General features: G+C 36.8%; 1 protein-coding gene across 2 annotated transcripts in view; it reads left to right on the top strand.

Annotated features, from left to right (window-relative positions):
* Positions 1–8,488, top strand: part of MON2 (MON2 homolog, regulator of endosome-to-Golgi trafficking) — a 76,269-nt gene extending 67,781 nt beyond the window's left edge. For both annotated transcript variants that reach the window (XM_054199307.1, XM_054199304.1), the window contains 4 exons: positions 1,250–1,373; positions 2,164–2,371; positions 3,202–3,284; positions 5,169–8,488. In XM_054199307.1, coding sequence (XP_054055282.1) covers positions 1,250–1,373; positions 2,164–2,371; positions 3,202–3,284; positions 5,169–5,332 — 579 coding nt within the window. In that variant the 3' untranslated portion in view covers positions 5,333–8,488. The remainder of the gene's footprint in view (positions 1–1,249; positions 1,374–2,163; positions 2,372–3,201; positions 3,285–5,168) is intronic.
* Positions 8,489–17,183: the final 8,695 nt, after the last annotated feature.

The raw sequence follows: 17,183 nt of genomic DNA, 5'->3' as shown, positions 1-17,183 counted from the left end.
TAATTTTTTGATAAGTTACCCATTCATTATTTTTTTTTGTGATACTGTTTTCTTTGTTTGAAAACAAGACAGGAAATTCACGGGCTCAGAATTTGGCTGCTTCAGAACTTGGCTGCTTCAGAATTATGCAAAAAGTAGGAAGCGGCGTGCCAAAAACTACTTCTTGTCCACTCAAGTTCAAAACAGTGTAGAGTGGCTAAACCAAAATGTGTTTCTGCTTCTAACTCATTATTTGATTCTATTTATTATGTTATTGCCAAGTAATTACACAGGTAATTGTAAACCATGGAGGAAGCTGACAATTAAACCTAAAGTGAGGGCTTTCTGTGTTGAGGGGGGGCATTCAATCAGCAATGACATCGTTGCCCTCCAGATGTGTTCTCAATACCAAAAAGCTTGCGCATAAATGAAGAAATGAGGTCTTGTTTGTGCAGTCCAGAGGCCGCTGTAATTGTAGAAGAGATCATGTTTGGTTGGGTAAGGCCGAAGAAAATCAAGAGAAGATGATACTTTGAATGAAGAGGGACTGGTCCCCTTTCACTCCAGGACAAAGGGATGTGGCAGAGCAGGGATCAGGGGTAGAAAGGAAAAGGAGTTGGAGAGAAGACACGGCAGTACCTGTGGGTTTGGTCACCTGTCATCTCTCTGGAGTGGCAGCTGGGACACAAAGATTCCTGGATGAAAACCAGGAGTGGTTCTGTTGAGCAGAACTCTGAGATCTGATGCATTAATTCATGGAGATCTAAACCCACTTTGTTTCTGACTGGGAGCATCAAGACCATGGATAGAAAGCATTCCAGTTAAAGGGCACTGCCTTAAGCTTGTTCAGATAATTAACTCACTTGTTCTGCTTTGCAGATGTCACGTTGTAAGCATGTGATATGTGTTAATGTCATAGTGAGGATATCGAATCGGGCGGAGGGAGATTCCTAATGTTAGATCTTCTTTTTTCAAAACGATAAATTCGATTTGAAGAATATACTTCAAATGTCAGTGGAAATCTGAGCGACACCTGCTTCAGGAACTCCAACAAAAGTGAGGGGGAAAACCAGTTTATTATTTCAAGTTCAATGTTACATGCAAGACCACAATTTTTGGACATACCTGCAAATTTTAAAAGCTAGCATTGGAAGATTTTGTGAAGTTTCATTAGGCATGTCTCTTTTGTTTAATGTTTCTGTCTTCTTCATAGTAGAATTACAACTTTAATATTCAGAAAACCAATATAAATACATGTAATTTATTTTAGGTGGTGCAGCTTATCAGCACAGAGATACTGCCATATGCTAATTTTATTCCTAAGGAATTTGTTGGTCAAATAATGACTATGCTCAATAAAGGCTCAATACATTCTCAGTCATCCTCCTTTACAGGTATGGTACCTGAATGACAAAAGATACGGTGATTAAATTTGGTAGAAACTAATGAAAATGTTTAGAGTGCGTATTCTGATAAAGACTTGAGGATCCGTGGCATGCATTCAGTATAGACTTGCTTTTATAAACTATATCTTATTTCATGGAAGTTGTTGAGCATTCCTTGCAAGTTTTTAAAAATTATTTCCTTACTTCTTAGTCAGTATCATATATAATATTGCACTTGTGTTACTTTATACTTTCTACATAGTTTGTTTTGCATTGTGCCAGCTGAAATAGTTCTAACAATAATTTCAGACAATTTAATATCCTGCTCTTAAAACCTAAATGACTTTAGGATAACTGTAAGGTGTACCTAACCAGATACCTCTTCTGCCTTTAAGAAAAAACATTTACAGTTTTTTAGGAAAGGTGGAAGAAATGGATATAAGCCACTACAGAGGAAAATATTTGGATTGTACAGTACCAAATATTAGTACTTATGATGTAGAACTGGGGTTGCTGGTGTTTTGTAATTGATTTAATATATTTTATTATTAAAGCATTGTCAAGTAGGTAACACGTTACTGGATGTGTTGCATATTTTATTTTTTGAGACTATTGTAATTATTGCACAGTCACCTTTTCTTAGAATGTATTCTTAATATTTGTTCATATTACTGTTAATCTTTTTTAATACTAGAAGAGCGGTAACCTTTTTGCAAAATACAATAAACTGATTGAAATGCAATATGTAGTGTATCGGCATGCATGCTGCACAATTAAGTATGACGTTTTACTTTCGCAGAAGCCGAAATAGATATTCGAATGAGAGAGGAATTTTCTAAGGTGTGTTTTGAAACACTGCTCCAGTTTTCATTCAGTAATAAAGTCACAAGTCCTCAGGAAGGCTACATTTCTCGAATGGCACTTTCGGTGCTCTTGAAAAGATCACAGGATGTATTGCATCGCTACATAGAAGATGAGAGATTGAGTGGCAAATGTCCTCTTCCACGGTACGTACGTTGTCTTTAGGAAGTGAAAGGTATCAGCAGTACTTTACGAGAAGAAGGCTGCATTCCAAATATCCCTCAATCATTCAAAAAATATTTTGTGTGGAGGGAGGGGTGAAATTCAAATCCAGGGAAATGTTTGTGGGGAAGACATTTTAAAGAAAATGTTGGTACCAATTTTTTTGTTGAAAAAGCTTTAAATTATGATGGTTGTATTCAGTGCTGTTACATAGACAATAGGAATGTGACTTAGTAACTAACATTTTCAGTTACTGAAACAATGTTTCTGATATCTGTAACATAATGCTTCTGAAATATGATTTCCCCGTATTTCCAGTAGAGCTGCCTGTAGTTTCTAAATTGAGAGGTGGAGAGGCTCCCTGAAAATAAGAAAAAAATACCCAAACAGCAACATTGTGAATCATTACTTAAGTAATTGTTCTTGAAACAGAAAAATTGACTAAAGTACCAGGAAATTCTTTTAAATGGGAACTTACTTAAATTTCATGTAACTTTTGAAGGTTTTGATCATGAATGAATGAAACTGATTATTTTCATGTTACAGTTAATCATGTTACATGAGTATTTTCAGATCGAGATGTGTATGCGGTTACTGTTCCCAGTATCAAATTTAAATCTATCCTAGCTGAGACAACAGCAATGATGGTGGGGAAGTTAAAGACAAATGATAACCTTAATCTTTAAATATCCTTTTTTTGGTAGGTTTCATTACAGGTGTTTGCATTACATGTTTTTTTTTAATGTTGTGTAGGTTTCAAAGAAAACTTGAGAAAAAAATGAGTAGTTGACTGTTTGCATTTTTCCCTTTGTAGGCAACAAGTAACAGAAATCATATTTGTTTTAAAAGCTGTCAGTACTCTCATAGATTCACTTAAAAAAACTCAACCTGAAAATGGTAAGTTATTGTTGAACAACATGGTTCTAAACAAGGTAACATTATACCCGCCACAAAGAGATATTTATTTTTTCCTGTAGTCGTTTTCACACAAACTTAGAAGAAAAGTGTAATCTGTAAGATTCGGTATTTTGTAATTCTCTGTGTATGTAGGTGGCAGGTAGACCAAAAAAAACGACAAAGTTTTTCCAGTATACCTAAAAGTGTAAGGTACTAAGATATATTTAATAAAAGATGCCATAAATTGAAGATTTCTATTTTATTAGATAGAGCTTGGTGTCTTCTAAAACCAACCAAACCAAAAACCTTCTATAAAATGCTAATAGGATTCTTAAATATACGTAGTCTTGCTAGATCCTTTTTCTTCTCATGATACCTTTATAGGTTGCTATGGATCATGTTCCCATCGGTGCCCTCTGCAATTAAAGGGGTGTACCAGTAAAGCGCAGGGCCAGGCTGTTAGATACTGAAACTTGCGGTCTTGCTTTCCCTCCCTTTCTGCTCTAGTACCTTCTGTCCCCTGTATTCAGAAAGATGTCTTAGCTCATTGATGCCCAAGTAAATGGCTGACAGAGGTATTTAAAGGGCTGAACTAAATGGAAGACCTCAGCTTCCTTTGTAATCATGTGTCCTGATCCTCCTGTAAGCTGCACCTACTGTATGCATAGAGAGTTCTCACCAGTAAACTTAGTCAGGAGTCTTAGTATTGGACTCTGCAACTCTGACAGAACTGCAGATACAAAACTTCCCTCTATCTCCCTGCTTTTGACGTTATGAGGAACAGAAAAAAACCTTTTGAACCCTGAAACAAATGAACAAACCAGCCGTTCCAGAAAAACACAGGCAGGTGGGTTTTCTGAAAGAGGGAGTACCTCACTTGCAGCATCGCTGAGACGCCAGATTTATGATACTGTGGTTTCCAAGGCTGATGGCAACAGGCTGAGGGCAGAACCCTGCCAGGGTACAATAAAGCCTTTTGGCGAGCCCTGAATACAGCTGAAGCGGTGCTTTGGTGGGCTTTTCTCTGAGGGGTAGAGCAGCCAGCTCAGCTGGACTTGTTCACCACATCCCTCCTCCCGCAATGAGAGAAATTCTTCATTCACCTGGTCCATATTATGGCCGTGATTGCCAAACCTCCTGCAGACTTTCTTATGAACAGAATCACTGGACAAATTAGAGAATTGCTTTGCTCCCGCTTTTTGTAGCTTTTAATAACTTTCTTAAAGAAATAAAATTGTTAACGTTGTCTGAAATAAGGGGTTTGTTCTCTCTTGAAAATAGAACTAAACCAGAGATAAGCAAGGAAATGATATAGCAAATAAGATTCATTCTACAATGTTTAACTTCACTTGTTGGACTAACAAACTTTACCATGGATATTTTTGTGTCTCGGTCCAGTGTTTCTCCCTCTGCTTTCTATAGCTCTTGTAATCTGGAATGATGTGAAATTAGTAGAAGGCCTCATCACTGACAAATTTCCAAAAGTGAAAACTGCATCCAATTCAATTTTCTGTCAATAGCTGAGAAAAGCAGGCAGAATAGGTATGTGCGTTATGGATTTAATAAAAGTAGTATCTTCAGTTTGTCAGTTCATCATCCAGAAAACACAGCGAATGACTCGTAGAAACACAGGTGTGTAGCACCATTTTATGGATATCCCATCTGGCTTCCAGCTGCTGCTGCAAAAAAAGAGTATGGCGCTATTGCAAAAATCCTACTTGGTGTCTGAGAGCCCCGTACAGATATGCCGTAGTGTCTATATAGCACTAGGTACCTATGTTTAGGCACCTGAGTGTGTCCTTATTTATACAGGTATTGAAAAAAATCTGTTGTGAGAATTTGGACAGTAGTAAGTGATTGAATCTGTTCTTTTCTTCCTTGCAGTCGACGCTAACACATGGGCACAGGTTATTGCCTTGTACCCGACTTTAGTAGAATGTATCACCTGCTCGTCCTCAGAAGTGTGCTCTGCTCTGAAAGAGGCACTGGTTCCCTTTAAGGACTTCATGCATCCACCAGCATCCAAGGTACAGAACGGAGAGTCTTGACCCCATACAACTTTTTTTTATTATTATTTTTGAAGGAAAAAAAAGTATCCAAAAATGTTTGTTCCCGGGTGAAGTTTCTCTGAGGAAATCTCTTGTGACTAGTACTTTGGCAACCAGTGCTGACTGCCTTTTAACTGTACTAACAAGAGCTCAGCAATCGATGAATACAGGCTATATCTCAAAGGTTCCAAAGTGAGTAGCAGTGCAAACCTTTACTGAATTTACTGAATAGCTGGAATCATTTATAATCTAATGTACTTGCTACAGTATCTTGAAGTGGTGATTGAAAAGTGGGCTTATGTACAGCTTGTTGTGTATGTGTTAATGATGTAATTAAAAATATTTCAATTCAGTCAGATTTATTAGGCTGGTGTTTTGCACCCTTTTTTTGAAGTACGAATTGTACTAAAATTTTATGCAAGATGGTACTGTAACATTCCATATATCTGTAACCAGCCTTTGTAAACAAAGGGAACTGATAATACTTGTGTGTATAATAAATGGTACAGTTCTGTATAAAATAGTTGCATTTATTATTTAAATTCTTTTTAAAATATTGATAATGTTAAATGCTTGAAAATGTATTTATTATGAGTAAGTTGTATGCTTGCATTTTTACTTACAGTTTGCCTTCTAAATTGCCAGATATGCTCATTCATATCTGATTATGTTCTTAGTTTTTGCTTAATTGAATGTATCTCCTCTGTGGCCATTGGACATATAAGAAAGGGTCATATGACAAAAGATTGCAGCAAGCAGTCAGTAGTCTGCTGATCTCAAACTTCAAAGTAGTTGACCTGAAATAAGTTTGAACATGCAGAAATCCACTGTAGCACTTCAACACTACCATACCTCACTTCATAATTATTTGTTTCAAGATGTTTGTTCTACTCAACTCTATCCATTTTTGTAGTTGCAACCTTGCTTTAAAAAAAATAAATACGTATTTGAGGGTTGTTAGCCTTTTTAGACCACCTTGGCAGGTATCACAGTCTTTGAATCATGACCCAGGAAAGGTGATTTCAAATATCTGAAATACTTGGCGGTAATATTTTGTTTAGTAATTTTAAGTGCTTTGTTTTGTACTGTCTTTTCAACCCAAACAAATTGTTCTAATCTTCTAATTATAAAGTGTGTCTGATATAAAACCATGAGAATTGTATTTTTGAAGATACTCATTTAGAAGTGCAGTAGAAATTGTCATGAAGCAAATGTGAATTTGTTTCACTTTCATATAATACACAATTGAAGCAAAACACTTTTAAGTATTGTTTTTAAAGTTTGTGACTTAGCACTTAAACTCTTATTATTAAATCATTAATTATTATTTCAGTAATGTTTCACCTGTATTCACATATTTTTAACCTGTGATGTGAAAGCACAAAGGCCAAATGTAAAAAAAAAAAAAAAAAAAAAAAAAAAAAAAAAAAGCAAGCGAGAGAGAAAAAAGACGAGACAGGTGCCTTTCTATGGAATTCAGAGCTTACTTTTAGGTTTTTGTTCCTTAAAGTCTTTTGTAGACATTAAAAGAGATTATCATGCATAAGAAATGGTATTATATCTGTTTGCTTTACATGTTCCTGGCTAGAGGGACATTGATTGGTACATGTGAATAGATGCAGAGGTTGTAGGAGCTTCAAGTTGAAGGTGTGATGAACTGGTCAGGGTCAGAAGTACCCTGCGTAAATGATGTTACACAAGCATAGCTTTGAGCAGCTTGCTCCCATGAGGCTCCAGTTTACGGTCCTTTTTAAAAGCTTTCTGTTCCAAAGTACAGTAAATATTAAAGAGGCTTCAAGATCTTGCACATTTCTCTGTGACCAAAGTTGCGTGGAACTTAATTGTCAAGCGTCGATAGTCTTTACAGAACACACAGTTTACATTAAGGAAACAAATGCTTCCCATTAACAGAATTTATGTCAAAATAGCTTCTTTGGAGGAGCCATTCCAGCATAAGGCAGTACATTATCCGTACTCTGAAAGTGAAAACCTGGCAACTGCTCTCCTAATTAGTGGAAGATAAGTCAAGGTCTATGAGGTCATTAAAGAAACAAAGTGTAGGACAGGAAAGAAGGGTATTAATTTGGTTCAGAATATATTATCTTAACCAGAATTTCTGGAAAGAGGTGTGCAGAACAAACTGTGGGTGAGTTTGTTTCTAATGAGTTTCTAATTGGTTTTTCCGTGATAACACAGATGCATTCTGTCCAATGAAGCAAATTTCAGCTTTATCTGTATTTTAAAAAGGGGATGTATAAGTCTTTCCTGACTCTAGAGCTTAGAATGCTTTGCCACCTATGGACATTAATCTTCAAAAGGTTTTGAAATAAACTACCAATGAGCTAACTTTCCTTCCTTTCCTCTCAATTACAAAATGAATAATAACTGTACTATTTGAGGCATGTTTTGGACATGCAAGCTGAGGTTGACCATATTTGAACTGCTTTCCTGATTTTGTATAGTGTGAGAACTCAAAGCTACTTGGTTTAGAAAAGAGGTTTTTCATTGACTGATTTTGTCTGTGAATAAGACTTATTCCCTTTACTGTGCCTTCTTGTCCAGCACTCAAATGTTTCTTCCAACTTGAAATACCAGTTCCTTTTTTCTATTTGTACTTTTTGCTAAATATTCTTCGGGCTTCTTTGATGCAAACAGCATTTTTGAGTACTTAAATTTCACATTTTTACATGTTTCTAACAAGGTAAATCTCATTTACGAACAAATTTAATTTAATGTTACCTATTGAGTAGAGCCATGTCCAAGTCCTTTTCAAGTCTGTAGGGCTGCTTAGTTGTGAGAAGTAAAACGTGTGGATGTTTTCAGGATTGGGGTCTGCATTGTGTCACTGAAATCAACTAGAAAAGGGGTACAGCTGACTGTACAAATGCATCATCTGGAAGTTAGAAGATAAGCATTAATTACTTATTGAATGTAACCGCAGTCTTTACCTTTTTTCGTCTTCTTACCAACTTCAAAAGAGGCATGGATTGGGAATCCAAAGAGAAAATGTGGGGGTCTTACAGATTATTAGAAGGTTCGTATCAAGATTTTGGATTACTTGGGAAAACTTGTATGTCTCGATGCCATGACCATTGCCTTAATGTACACAAGGATTTAAGATTACATAGTAACTGATTAAGGAACAGATGCCTCAAGCTGGGAACTTCTTATAAAAAAATCTTATTCTTAGAAGTAACCTACAGTAGTTATTTGCTTATCGTCGGAGATGCTAATCTAACGGGGCATCTGTTTTGTTCCCTTGTACGTGTGCCTGCTTCCCTACCTGTTTTATTGGTGAACGGTGAAATGTCACTGGACATTAAGCCACATGAAATACGTGGTCACTGTTACTGATTTACAAGAGCAAGTAGGAGTACGTCTGTGAAACTTCAGTATCATATTCTGCAGATGGTTTTCTTTTTTTTTTTTACCCAGCTTGAGTTGTTTTTTCTTGCCAAACGTCAAACCTTGTTATAGCTCGCCATGAACTCTTCAGGCAAGATATTTTTAGTGAGGTTAATGCCTTTCTTTTCCTCAGCACATGGCAAACACAAGTACTAGTCATCAACGTATTCTACAGAAATTAATTTAGAGGTTCAGGATACTACTGTTCTTGGGGGGAGGAAGCACGTTTTCTCCTCATCTGTTTCTGTATGGCTCAGTTCCGTGTCTTTTACTAGACAAAAAAATTGCAGCTTGCTACTCATTTCTTTCGTGGGCAGGTGCCTTCTACAAGATCTTCTAAATTATCACTAGCAGAAATGCCCCTAGTTTCCAGGGATGCAGAAATTTCAGAAAATAAAATGTACTGCATGTATTTTCTGTCACTCTATTCTGATGTTGCATTCTGTCATTGTTCTCCGTGTCACTTTTCAAGGGACAAGGGGAGTATCATAAAATGTTATTGTTTGTGTACCTGTGCAAAGTATGTGTACAGTGTTGTGAAGGACTGAGCTACGAAAATGTGACTTGTGTGGTACCAATGAATAATGTTTTTCTTCCCCCTTTAGCTTGGTGAACTGAGATTGTGTTGCTTTAAGAATTCTCAGGAATGTCTTCCAGTTTTATCAATTGAAATATTCTATGATAATGTATGGTGCCCATTATGAGCCTGGTTTGGTACAAAAAAAACCATTCTCTCTTAATGATTAGTGTTTGCACACGCAGGTGAGATACAGAATTTTCATCTCTAGCACCTTTAGGTAAAAATGCTTAGGTAGGGATGTAAACTGTTTGAGACCTCACTGATTCCTGCAGCTTTCTAAACAGCACTGTATGTTACAAAGCTAAAAGGACGCGGAGAGTTTTTCCTGGCTGCAGGTTATGAGAAAGTTTAGGTAGTAAGGTCTGTGCAGTATTTGGTTTATCTCAAGCCTCAGGAAAGAGCTTCTCAGAGAGCTTCGGTAGGACTTGAGCACCAGCGTATAAGCACACTCCCTGGGTAAGAATACTTTCCTCACATGAAGGTTGCGTCATGTTTTAAGAAGTCATCAAATACAAATCTCATTTCATAGCTCGAGCTGTACTGTGCAGACTTATGTCATCTTCAAAGTATCTGACTGATGTCTAATTTAGGACAGACAATGTTATTCTCTCTAGGAACCAGTTGCTGGGATCAAGAATGACTACATCAGCAGCAAGTGAGGAGAAAAAATGATGGTGTAAGAAAGATAGTGAAGTAGATAGGGTGGAGGGAGAACGTCAAAATAAAAATGACTGGACTTCAGGAGGGCAGACTTCAGAAAACTGATAGGTAAGATCTCAGAGAAGACAAGTCTGAGGTAAGAGAGGAACTGAGGAGATAAGGCAGTTCCTTGGAGATGCGAAGGTCACGACTGAAAGTGTATCCCAGTGCAGGTGACAGAGACTAGCTGTAATAAGAGACCAACTCAGTTAAACGAGGAACTTCATTGATTTCAAACACAAGGAGGGGAAGCCTACAGAAGGCATTCAGATACCACCAAAGAACAGTGTTAACAGATAGGGATGAAAGTAGCTGAGATAACAACTGTCAGCTGACAGAGAATAAATACATAAGTACTAGTAAAAGATTTGCGCTAATAAAAGTGCTGACTACTTAAAAGCGGATGGCTGTTCACATATCAAGTGATCATGTGTTTGGTTCAGAATTGCAATTTGCGTGTTGAATTTTTTGGTTTGTTATAGTGATGATTGATCCAAAAAGTCAAAAATCAACTGACAGTGTATTGCTCGTGCAATTGGTATGAGTGACAAAGGTTGAAGAAGCTTATCTAGAAAAAGGAAAATAGGATAGAAAATAGTTACGTCTTGTCAAATTGACTGGGCCTGTAGAATTTGTTTCTGGTATTTAAAGAACTAATCTGAGGAACTTCAGCATTTTTAAGATCATCTTTGAAAACAAGTGTAAAACAAGAGAAGCGCTAGATGGATGAAAAAAAGCAAAACCAGTGCTTTAACTTTTTAAGGAAAAAATGGAGGAGTAGATGGAAATTATAGATCAACTGGCCTGCCATTGATTCTTTTTTTTCTGACAAGTAAAAATTAGAATCTGTTGTTACCATTGGCAAGGTATCCATGTGTGCATAACATCTGATAAATATTTGCTATAACGAAGTCACATAAAGCCAGTCTAATTTCTTTCTAGGAAAAAGTGACAGATCTTGTGCATGGGGGTAAGAACTAGTTTCTAAATCTTGATTTTAATAAGGCTTTGGACACTGTTTCACATGACTCTTCCGGAAGCAAACCAGGGAAGCAAAGTGTAGCCAAGCGGACAAGACCCTAAAAGCCAAGTATTAGTTGATCAGGGTCAGAGTGTGCAGATTGGGAAATCTACATGTAGCTTCTCTGAATACAATAGAAGGATAAGAGAGCGTGCTTACTAAATTGGTAGCAAATTGACAGATGTATTACAAGTATGCTAGAAAACAGGATTATAACTTAACATCTCAACTGGCAAAATGGTCTCCCAAAAACCAGGATGCAGTTCATCAACGTGACTGTAAGATGCTGCGGTTAAGCAGTAGTCAGCTTTTTCTATTTAATTTTGCCAGCTTTCTTGAATAGGAGACTTGAATTTCGAAACAGTTTTGATGGTTTTCCTTAGAAAATTGCTCCAGTGTTAAAATGGCTGTCAGTACAAACAGCTGTCATTAACACCATCAAGAGCTGGATCTGAAAACATGTTTTGCAACCGTTTCTAATAATAGAAGTATAAAACAAATCTGAACATCTTTTAAGCAGTGAAAAATTAAAATTTTATATCAACTTTTAAAACTGATACATTTCTGTGCATAATCCATAATATTTGATCTATATAATGATTGTGTAATTGTCTAAAGCATCCAGTCAAAACTGTATTTAAATAAATCTTCATTTTTCAGTTACGTAACACCTGATCTTTACTCACACTGTTTTAGAAGATTTCAACTAATAATGTATGTCTTAAAAGAATTAAGGTGTATACTGAAGACAGGACGGAATTCTTGCAGTGAAAATAGTACCGAGTGGTATTACCAGCAGAATAGGGTTTTGTGTTGCATTGTAGAATGCATCAAATAGAACTACAACGCATTAGTTACCATCCACTTTTCTGATTCAGAATGTAATAGTCCTTACTTCCGATCAGTTAGACAGTAAAATGCTAAAACCTGATCTTTCTATTTCTGAGCTCCTTATTTAAGCATTTATGTCTTGATTATGAAACAGGTTGGCTAAAAAGGACAAGATACCTGTGTGTTTACTACGCTAACTGCAGCATTTCATTAGCAAGAGATGAGAGTGTTCACTGCTTGAATTTCCTTTATAATCTACGTTTAGAGAAGTTCTCAGATAAGCTTATTTTTAAAATCAGTATGATATGCTTTTCCTCTCCATGTTAACGCATTTATTCCCACTGATAGTCCAGATGCCTACCGTAAGAACTTCTTAAAGAATCTCATTTGTCAGCACTGTAATCCTCTTTTCACCTTAAACTTGTTCCTTATGGAAAGGACGACTTAACCACGGCTACCATCTTTTTCTTCAATCAAAAATACTGCAATGTTGTTATCACAACACAGTTTAATGTTGCTGAGGGATTTTTGGTCTGTTTTGTTTTCACAAGGGATTGACAATAGATAAATAAGAAAGAAAAATCCCTTGCAAGTCAGGTGTCTGTTTGGCATCTTTGCAGTTTTGTTCTTGAAGACCCCGATCTTCAAACTGGAACCATAACTGCTGCTCTGTGTGCACAGAGTATCTGCCTTAGACTTGGCGTGAGTCTCCACGACCAGTGGTATTTCTGAAGTTGACAGCTTCAGGATTGCAGAGGCTCCTGAGGATGAGAGACTGTTGGAAACTTGAAACTTGACATCGGTTTGTTGTTTTTAATGTTAACTATTTCTTACTTGGAACTATTAAAGTTGCCAAGGAATTGCTTATGTTTCTGGCTTCCTTGCCAGAAGACTCACACTTCTTTTCCCGGTCACATCACAGACTAATGCCTGGTCAGGAGAGGAGGGACTGAGGGCTCCATAGAAAAATGGCAGCCAAAACTGGTTTGCTACCAACAGGGGACCTTTAAAAAGCACAGAGAGCAGTCTGGTTTTGATAACTTCTCATGAGAAACCATGGGAGGCGGCAGGAATATTATGTGCATAGTAGTGCTGGCATGTACATGTACAAAGAACTGGTTTCTGGAGTACATCACCACTATTACTTGCAGATCTACTTCCTGAGCATCTGCTCATGCCTCGGGGCTTGGCGTTGTAGTGTAATATGGTACTACCTTACCACTAAAATGAGCCCCAGAGTCTACACACAGTACTGCCCTAGAACAAATGAGGAAAAATAAACATTTATTTTAGAAGAGACTGATTTCAATTAAATATTTTCTCTCAAAATATGAAATCAATAACCTCTGTTATAGCTATACGCACTATAATCTCTTAAAATTTTAAGCAGTTATGTGTTGCCAAAGTCTTAAAGAGAATGCACTGAACTGATGAATGGAGTAGCACAAAACCCTTCCTCTTTATAGAGTAAGAATCAGGAAGCAAGTTTTTGAAGTGCTAAACCACGGTCTGATAGCACTACCTGCTTCTTGCAGTTCAATTTCACTTGAACCAGCTAAATTCAAACAACTGGTTCAAACTTGTAAATGGATTAGGAATTGCAAAAACTTGGGGATTTTTTCCCCTTCCATACATAGGATAGATCTGTGAAAGTAAAATCTACTGTACCTAAAAGCTGAAGGCAGTTCCAGCCAGAAACAGTCAGTTATTTCATGAATGTATCCAATACATTTAAAACAGATCAATCTAAGAATTATTTTGAATGCCATTTTTCGTGTTATTCTACTTTGCATCCAAATAGAGCTCTCTGCAAACTAATGAAGTGTTAAATAATCAAGAGAAAATGTACTCAACCATTTTCTGATAAAATAAAATGTAACTACTTAGCATCTAATAAGCTATAGAATTGTTAACTATGTAAAATGTATTCCCTAGTTATAAAAGGCTGCCTGTGTTAGTGCAATGACTATATTTAATTGCAAACAAACACTTAAATAATGGCAAATGAAGTAATAAAAGTAATCTTTTAGGAGAGAGAAATACAGATGCAAAATAAGGTTTAAAACATAGTTCCCTGCTTATTTAAATCATTATTAAAAACAAGTCACTTTTGACAGAAGTTATTCCTCCTGTAATCAAACTTATGAGAGGCAGTATGGAGTTTTTGCTTTGAGAGACACAAGGTGGATTCCTCTTCCGAGATTTAGGTTAACGTAAGATTTTTGAAGTCCTACCCCCAGATTATCTAGCCTGGCTTTCGTTTGCAGTCAGGGAAGACAGACAGGCAGGGGTAGCAGGAGACCCAGTCCATTCTAAAAGAGGTCACCTAAGTTGCTGTGTGGGTGTCCGTTCTTGCTACGGGAGCACAGGACAGCTACTTGAGGCTTAGGCATCTGGTGTTTTGTGTTTGTTTTTTTTTCAGTTTACTTTAGACACCTCAAAATGGGGAAGATGAATCTCTGTCAGTGGCTCAGCCAGCCACAGTAAATTCAACTGACTTTACTATTGCAAAGTGTTGATGGTGCTGTAGGTTTTTTGAGCTCTCCTATAAGCATGTTCTTTGTGGTTTTTTGTTTGCTTTTGGGTTTTTTACTTGTCTTTTACGGGTGCCTATGCTGAGGCTTGGCTATTTTTTCATCTTGTTGAGATCATATTCAAGTATTTATTTGTTGTATCCTGTCTCTGCAAGGGACAACATGCTATGACTTCCCTGTAGTCATAGCATTAGTCTAAATACTCAGATGAAGAGTTAACCAAACCACAACAGAGCTCAACAGTTACTGGTAGTGTAGAAAATAGAGCTGGTTTTGAACCTTAAATTCTCTTTGCTACTGATCTGTCTTGGTTTTCCATAGGTTCCCCAATTTCGACGAGTACATGACGTTATTGTCTTCATGAACTCAGTAAACCAAACTAAACATTCCCAGTCCTGCCTCACTTTTGTATACTCCTTATCAGAGAATTTTTCTGTTTGTTTTTTATATAACATTTAACTGCTGCTTTCTTCCCAGTTGTTCCAGGTCAGCAAGGCTACAGTTGTTTCTGATACCTACAGGCAGCTACCTGATGCCTGAATGCTTATTTTTGGCATTTGAATTTCTCATCTCTGAGGAGAAATTTGCTAGTAAGCATGACTTCTTTAAAAGTCGTTGCACATTCACGTTCTCAGTAAAGAAGACTTGAATTACCGAAAGTAACCAAGGGCACCAGTGCTCAAAATCTTTCAGACCTTTGCATTGCAGGGTGTGGGACAGCGTGAGGGAATCGGCAAGGCAGGTGGCTCCAGCAAACAGCAGGGTCCAGAAGCTTGCAGGCTGGCACCTGCATCTGTCCGCGGCCTAGCACATTTCCTAACCTTTTAGTTCCTTTTTCATTGCTTTCCAGTATCTACTTTAATTAAACTTCCTGGACTTCTAGTTTTTAGAAAAATACAAATCCCAGAAGAAAATATCAGTGTAGATGTTCTGATTTACCATATAATAAATTGTGATGTATGCTGAATATCTGCTGTTAGGTTTTTGTGACGTCTGATTACAATTAAAAATAACAATTTCTGCCTATACATGATAGACTACAAATATTTCAATTAATAAACTCAGCAAACGTCCAAGAGGAAATGGTATTCTACTGTTGTTTATCTGCCCCTTCTTATAAATAATTAAATTCATCCCAATGATGTGGTTTAAATTTACATTTTACTTTCACCCAGAAGTGCTGATTTTCCTCATCTAGAAATTGCAAACTCCTTGTCTGAGAAACCTTCTAAATGTACTCATGATGTTAAGATGGATTTGTCTGTTAGTTAATGAATATAAAAAGAGACTTTAATTCAGGAAAACAAGTCGTTGAGACAGGAAATACTGATAGTCTTGTGTAAAAGTTGCTTTACGTTATATAGTTGAAGCAGCATTAGAACAAAAGGGAATACAGTAAAAAAAAAATATTAAAAATTAACCCAGAATTAACTAGGGAGTACAGTAAAAAAACAAAAACAAATTAACCCAGAATTAACTAAACACTTCAAAATACTGACTAAGTATGCAAGATTTTTTTCCACTATTAATACCTTCTATAATTTTAGTTTAAATAAATCTGGAATTTTTTATAGGAAAAAGGGTGTGAAAATATCTGGCTTTTGCCTTTTTTTTTTTTTATAAACATTTAAACTTTCCCAATTTTAGATTGTGTTTCTCTTTCAGAATTGGGTTATGCCAGCTTAACTGAGTAGGAATGGAACATACATTTCCTTAGTGCATCCATCTCTTTGTAATACTTTGTCTCTCCTGAATTGACCTCAAATAGCAGAACAATTAAATCCTACTGTCCCTGTGAGAAACAGTATCATGCAGCTTTACTGAGGAGAATGGGAATTGAGAGAAAGTGGTCTGCAGGAGATCAAGCAATCCCTTCCAGAACCAGAAGCAAAGGACTTCAAGTTACTGTGTACTTCCATTTTCTCAGCTGTAGAATTTAACTTGTCAGTCAATATCAAACCGTATGTACTTTATAAGCATACAGAAACTCTTAGCACATTTTCTCCAACAGAATGTCACTGGTTTAAATCTCTTTTAAACAAGCAATCAGTGATCTAATTGCACCTGATGCCTAATACAGGTAGCAATTTAAAAACAGGGAACTACACGATCATAAAGTATTTTATCTTTGTGTCTTCCTTAGCGTGGCAGTGTTTTGCCTGCTTTCTAGTGTGATTTTCTCAACTACAAATTTGTCCCAAGTTGTCACAAAAGGCATTGCATTTTATTCTCAGACCATGTCGTAGATAGTTTTGCACTGGAAACTCTAAGACTATTGTGTTTCATTTGATGTCTGGCTGCAAGCTGGATTATTTCCATATTCTGCATCACAATACAGTCTTTGTAAACTGAATTATACTTTTTTAGCAATTGCAGCCTAATCTCTCTTGTAGCTGTTTTTTTTTTTTCAATGGATTTGTTCATAAGATGTGTTGGTGGTGAAGGCCAGAATAAACGATAAAAATGTTAGTGCTTGTAACTTTTGTGAATTTGTCATGGCATTCACAGTCTGTTTCTTTGAGGTCAGTTTCTGGTATGGAGTAATCGTCCTGGGGTTTACTTCCACTTAGAAATAAAAAAGCTTCCACGTTTTCCACTTGAAGAAAGAAAGAAAAAAAAGAAAAAGCTTTAGAATGCAAAACGAATTCATTTCAAAAGTTAAAGCGCAGAGCCAACGAATGCAATGTTTGCTTTGTACTTTGAAAGGCAGTGCCCTCCTCTTCGCCCAGCACGCTGTAACCCCGCCGCGCTGCAGGAAGCTGCTGGGAGCTGCCGCTTTAC

The sequence above is a fragment of the Rissa tridactyla genome, chromosome 1 (assembly GCF_028500815.1).
Source record: "Rissa tridactyla isolate bRisTri1 chromosome 1, bRisTri1.patW.cur.20221130, whole genome shotgun sequence".
NCBI lineage: Eukaryota > Metazoa > Chordata > Aves > Charadriiformes > Laridae > Rissa > Rissa tridactyla.
Note: the sequence above shows the minus strand (reverse complement) of the source record. Positions and strands in the feature narration are given on the sequence as shown.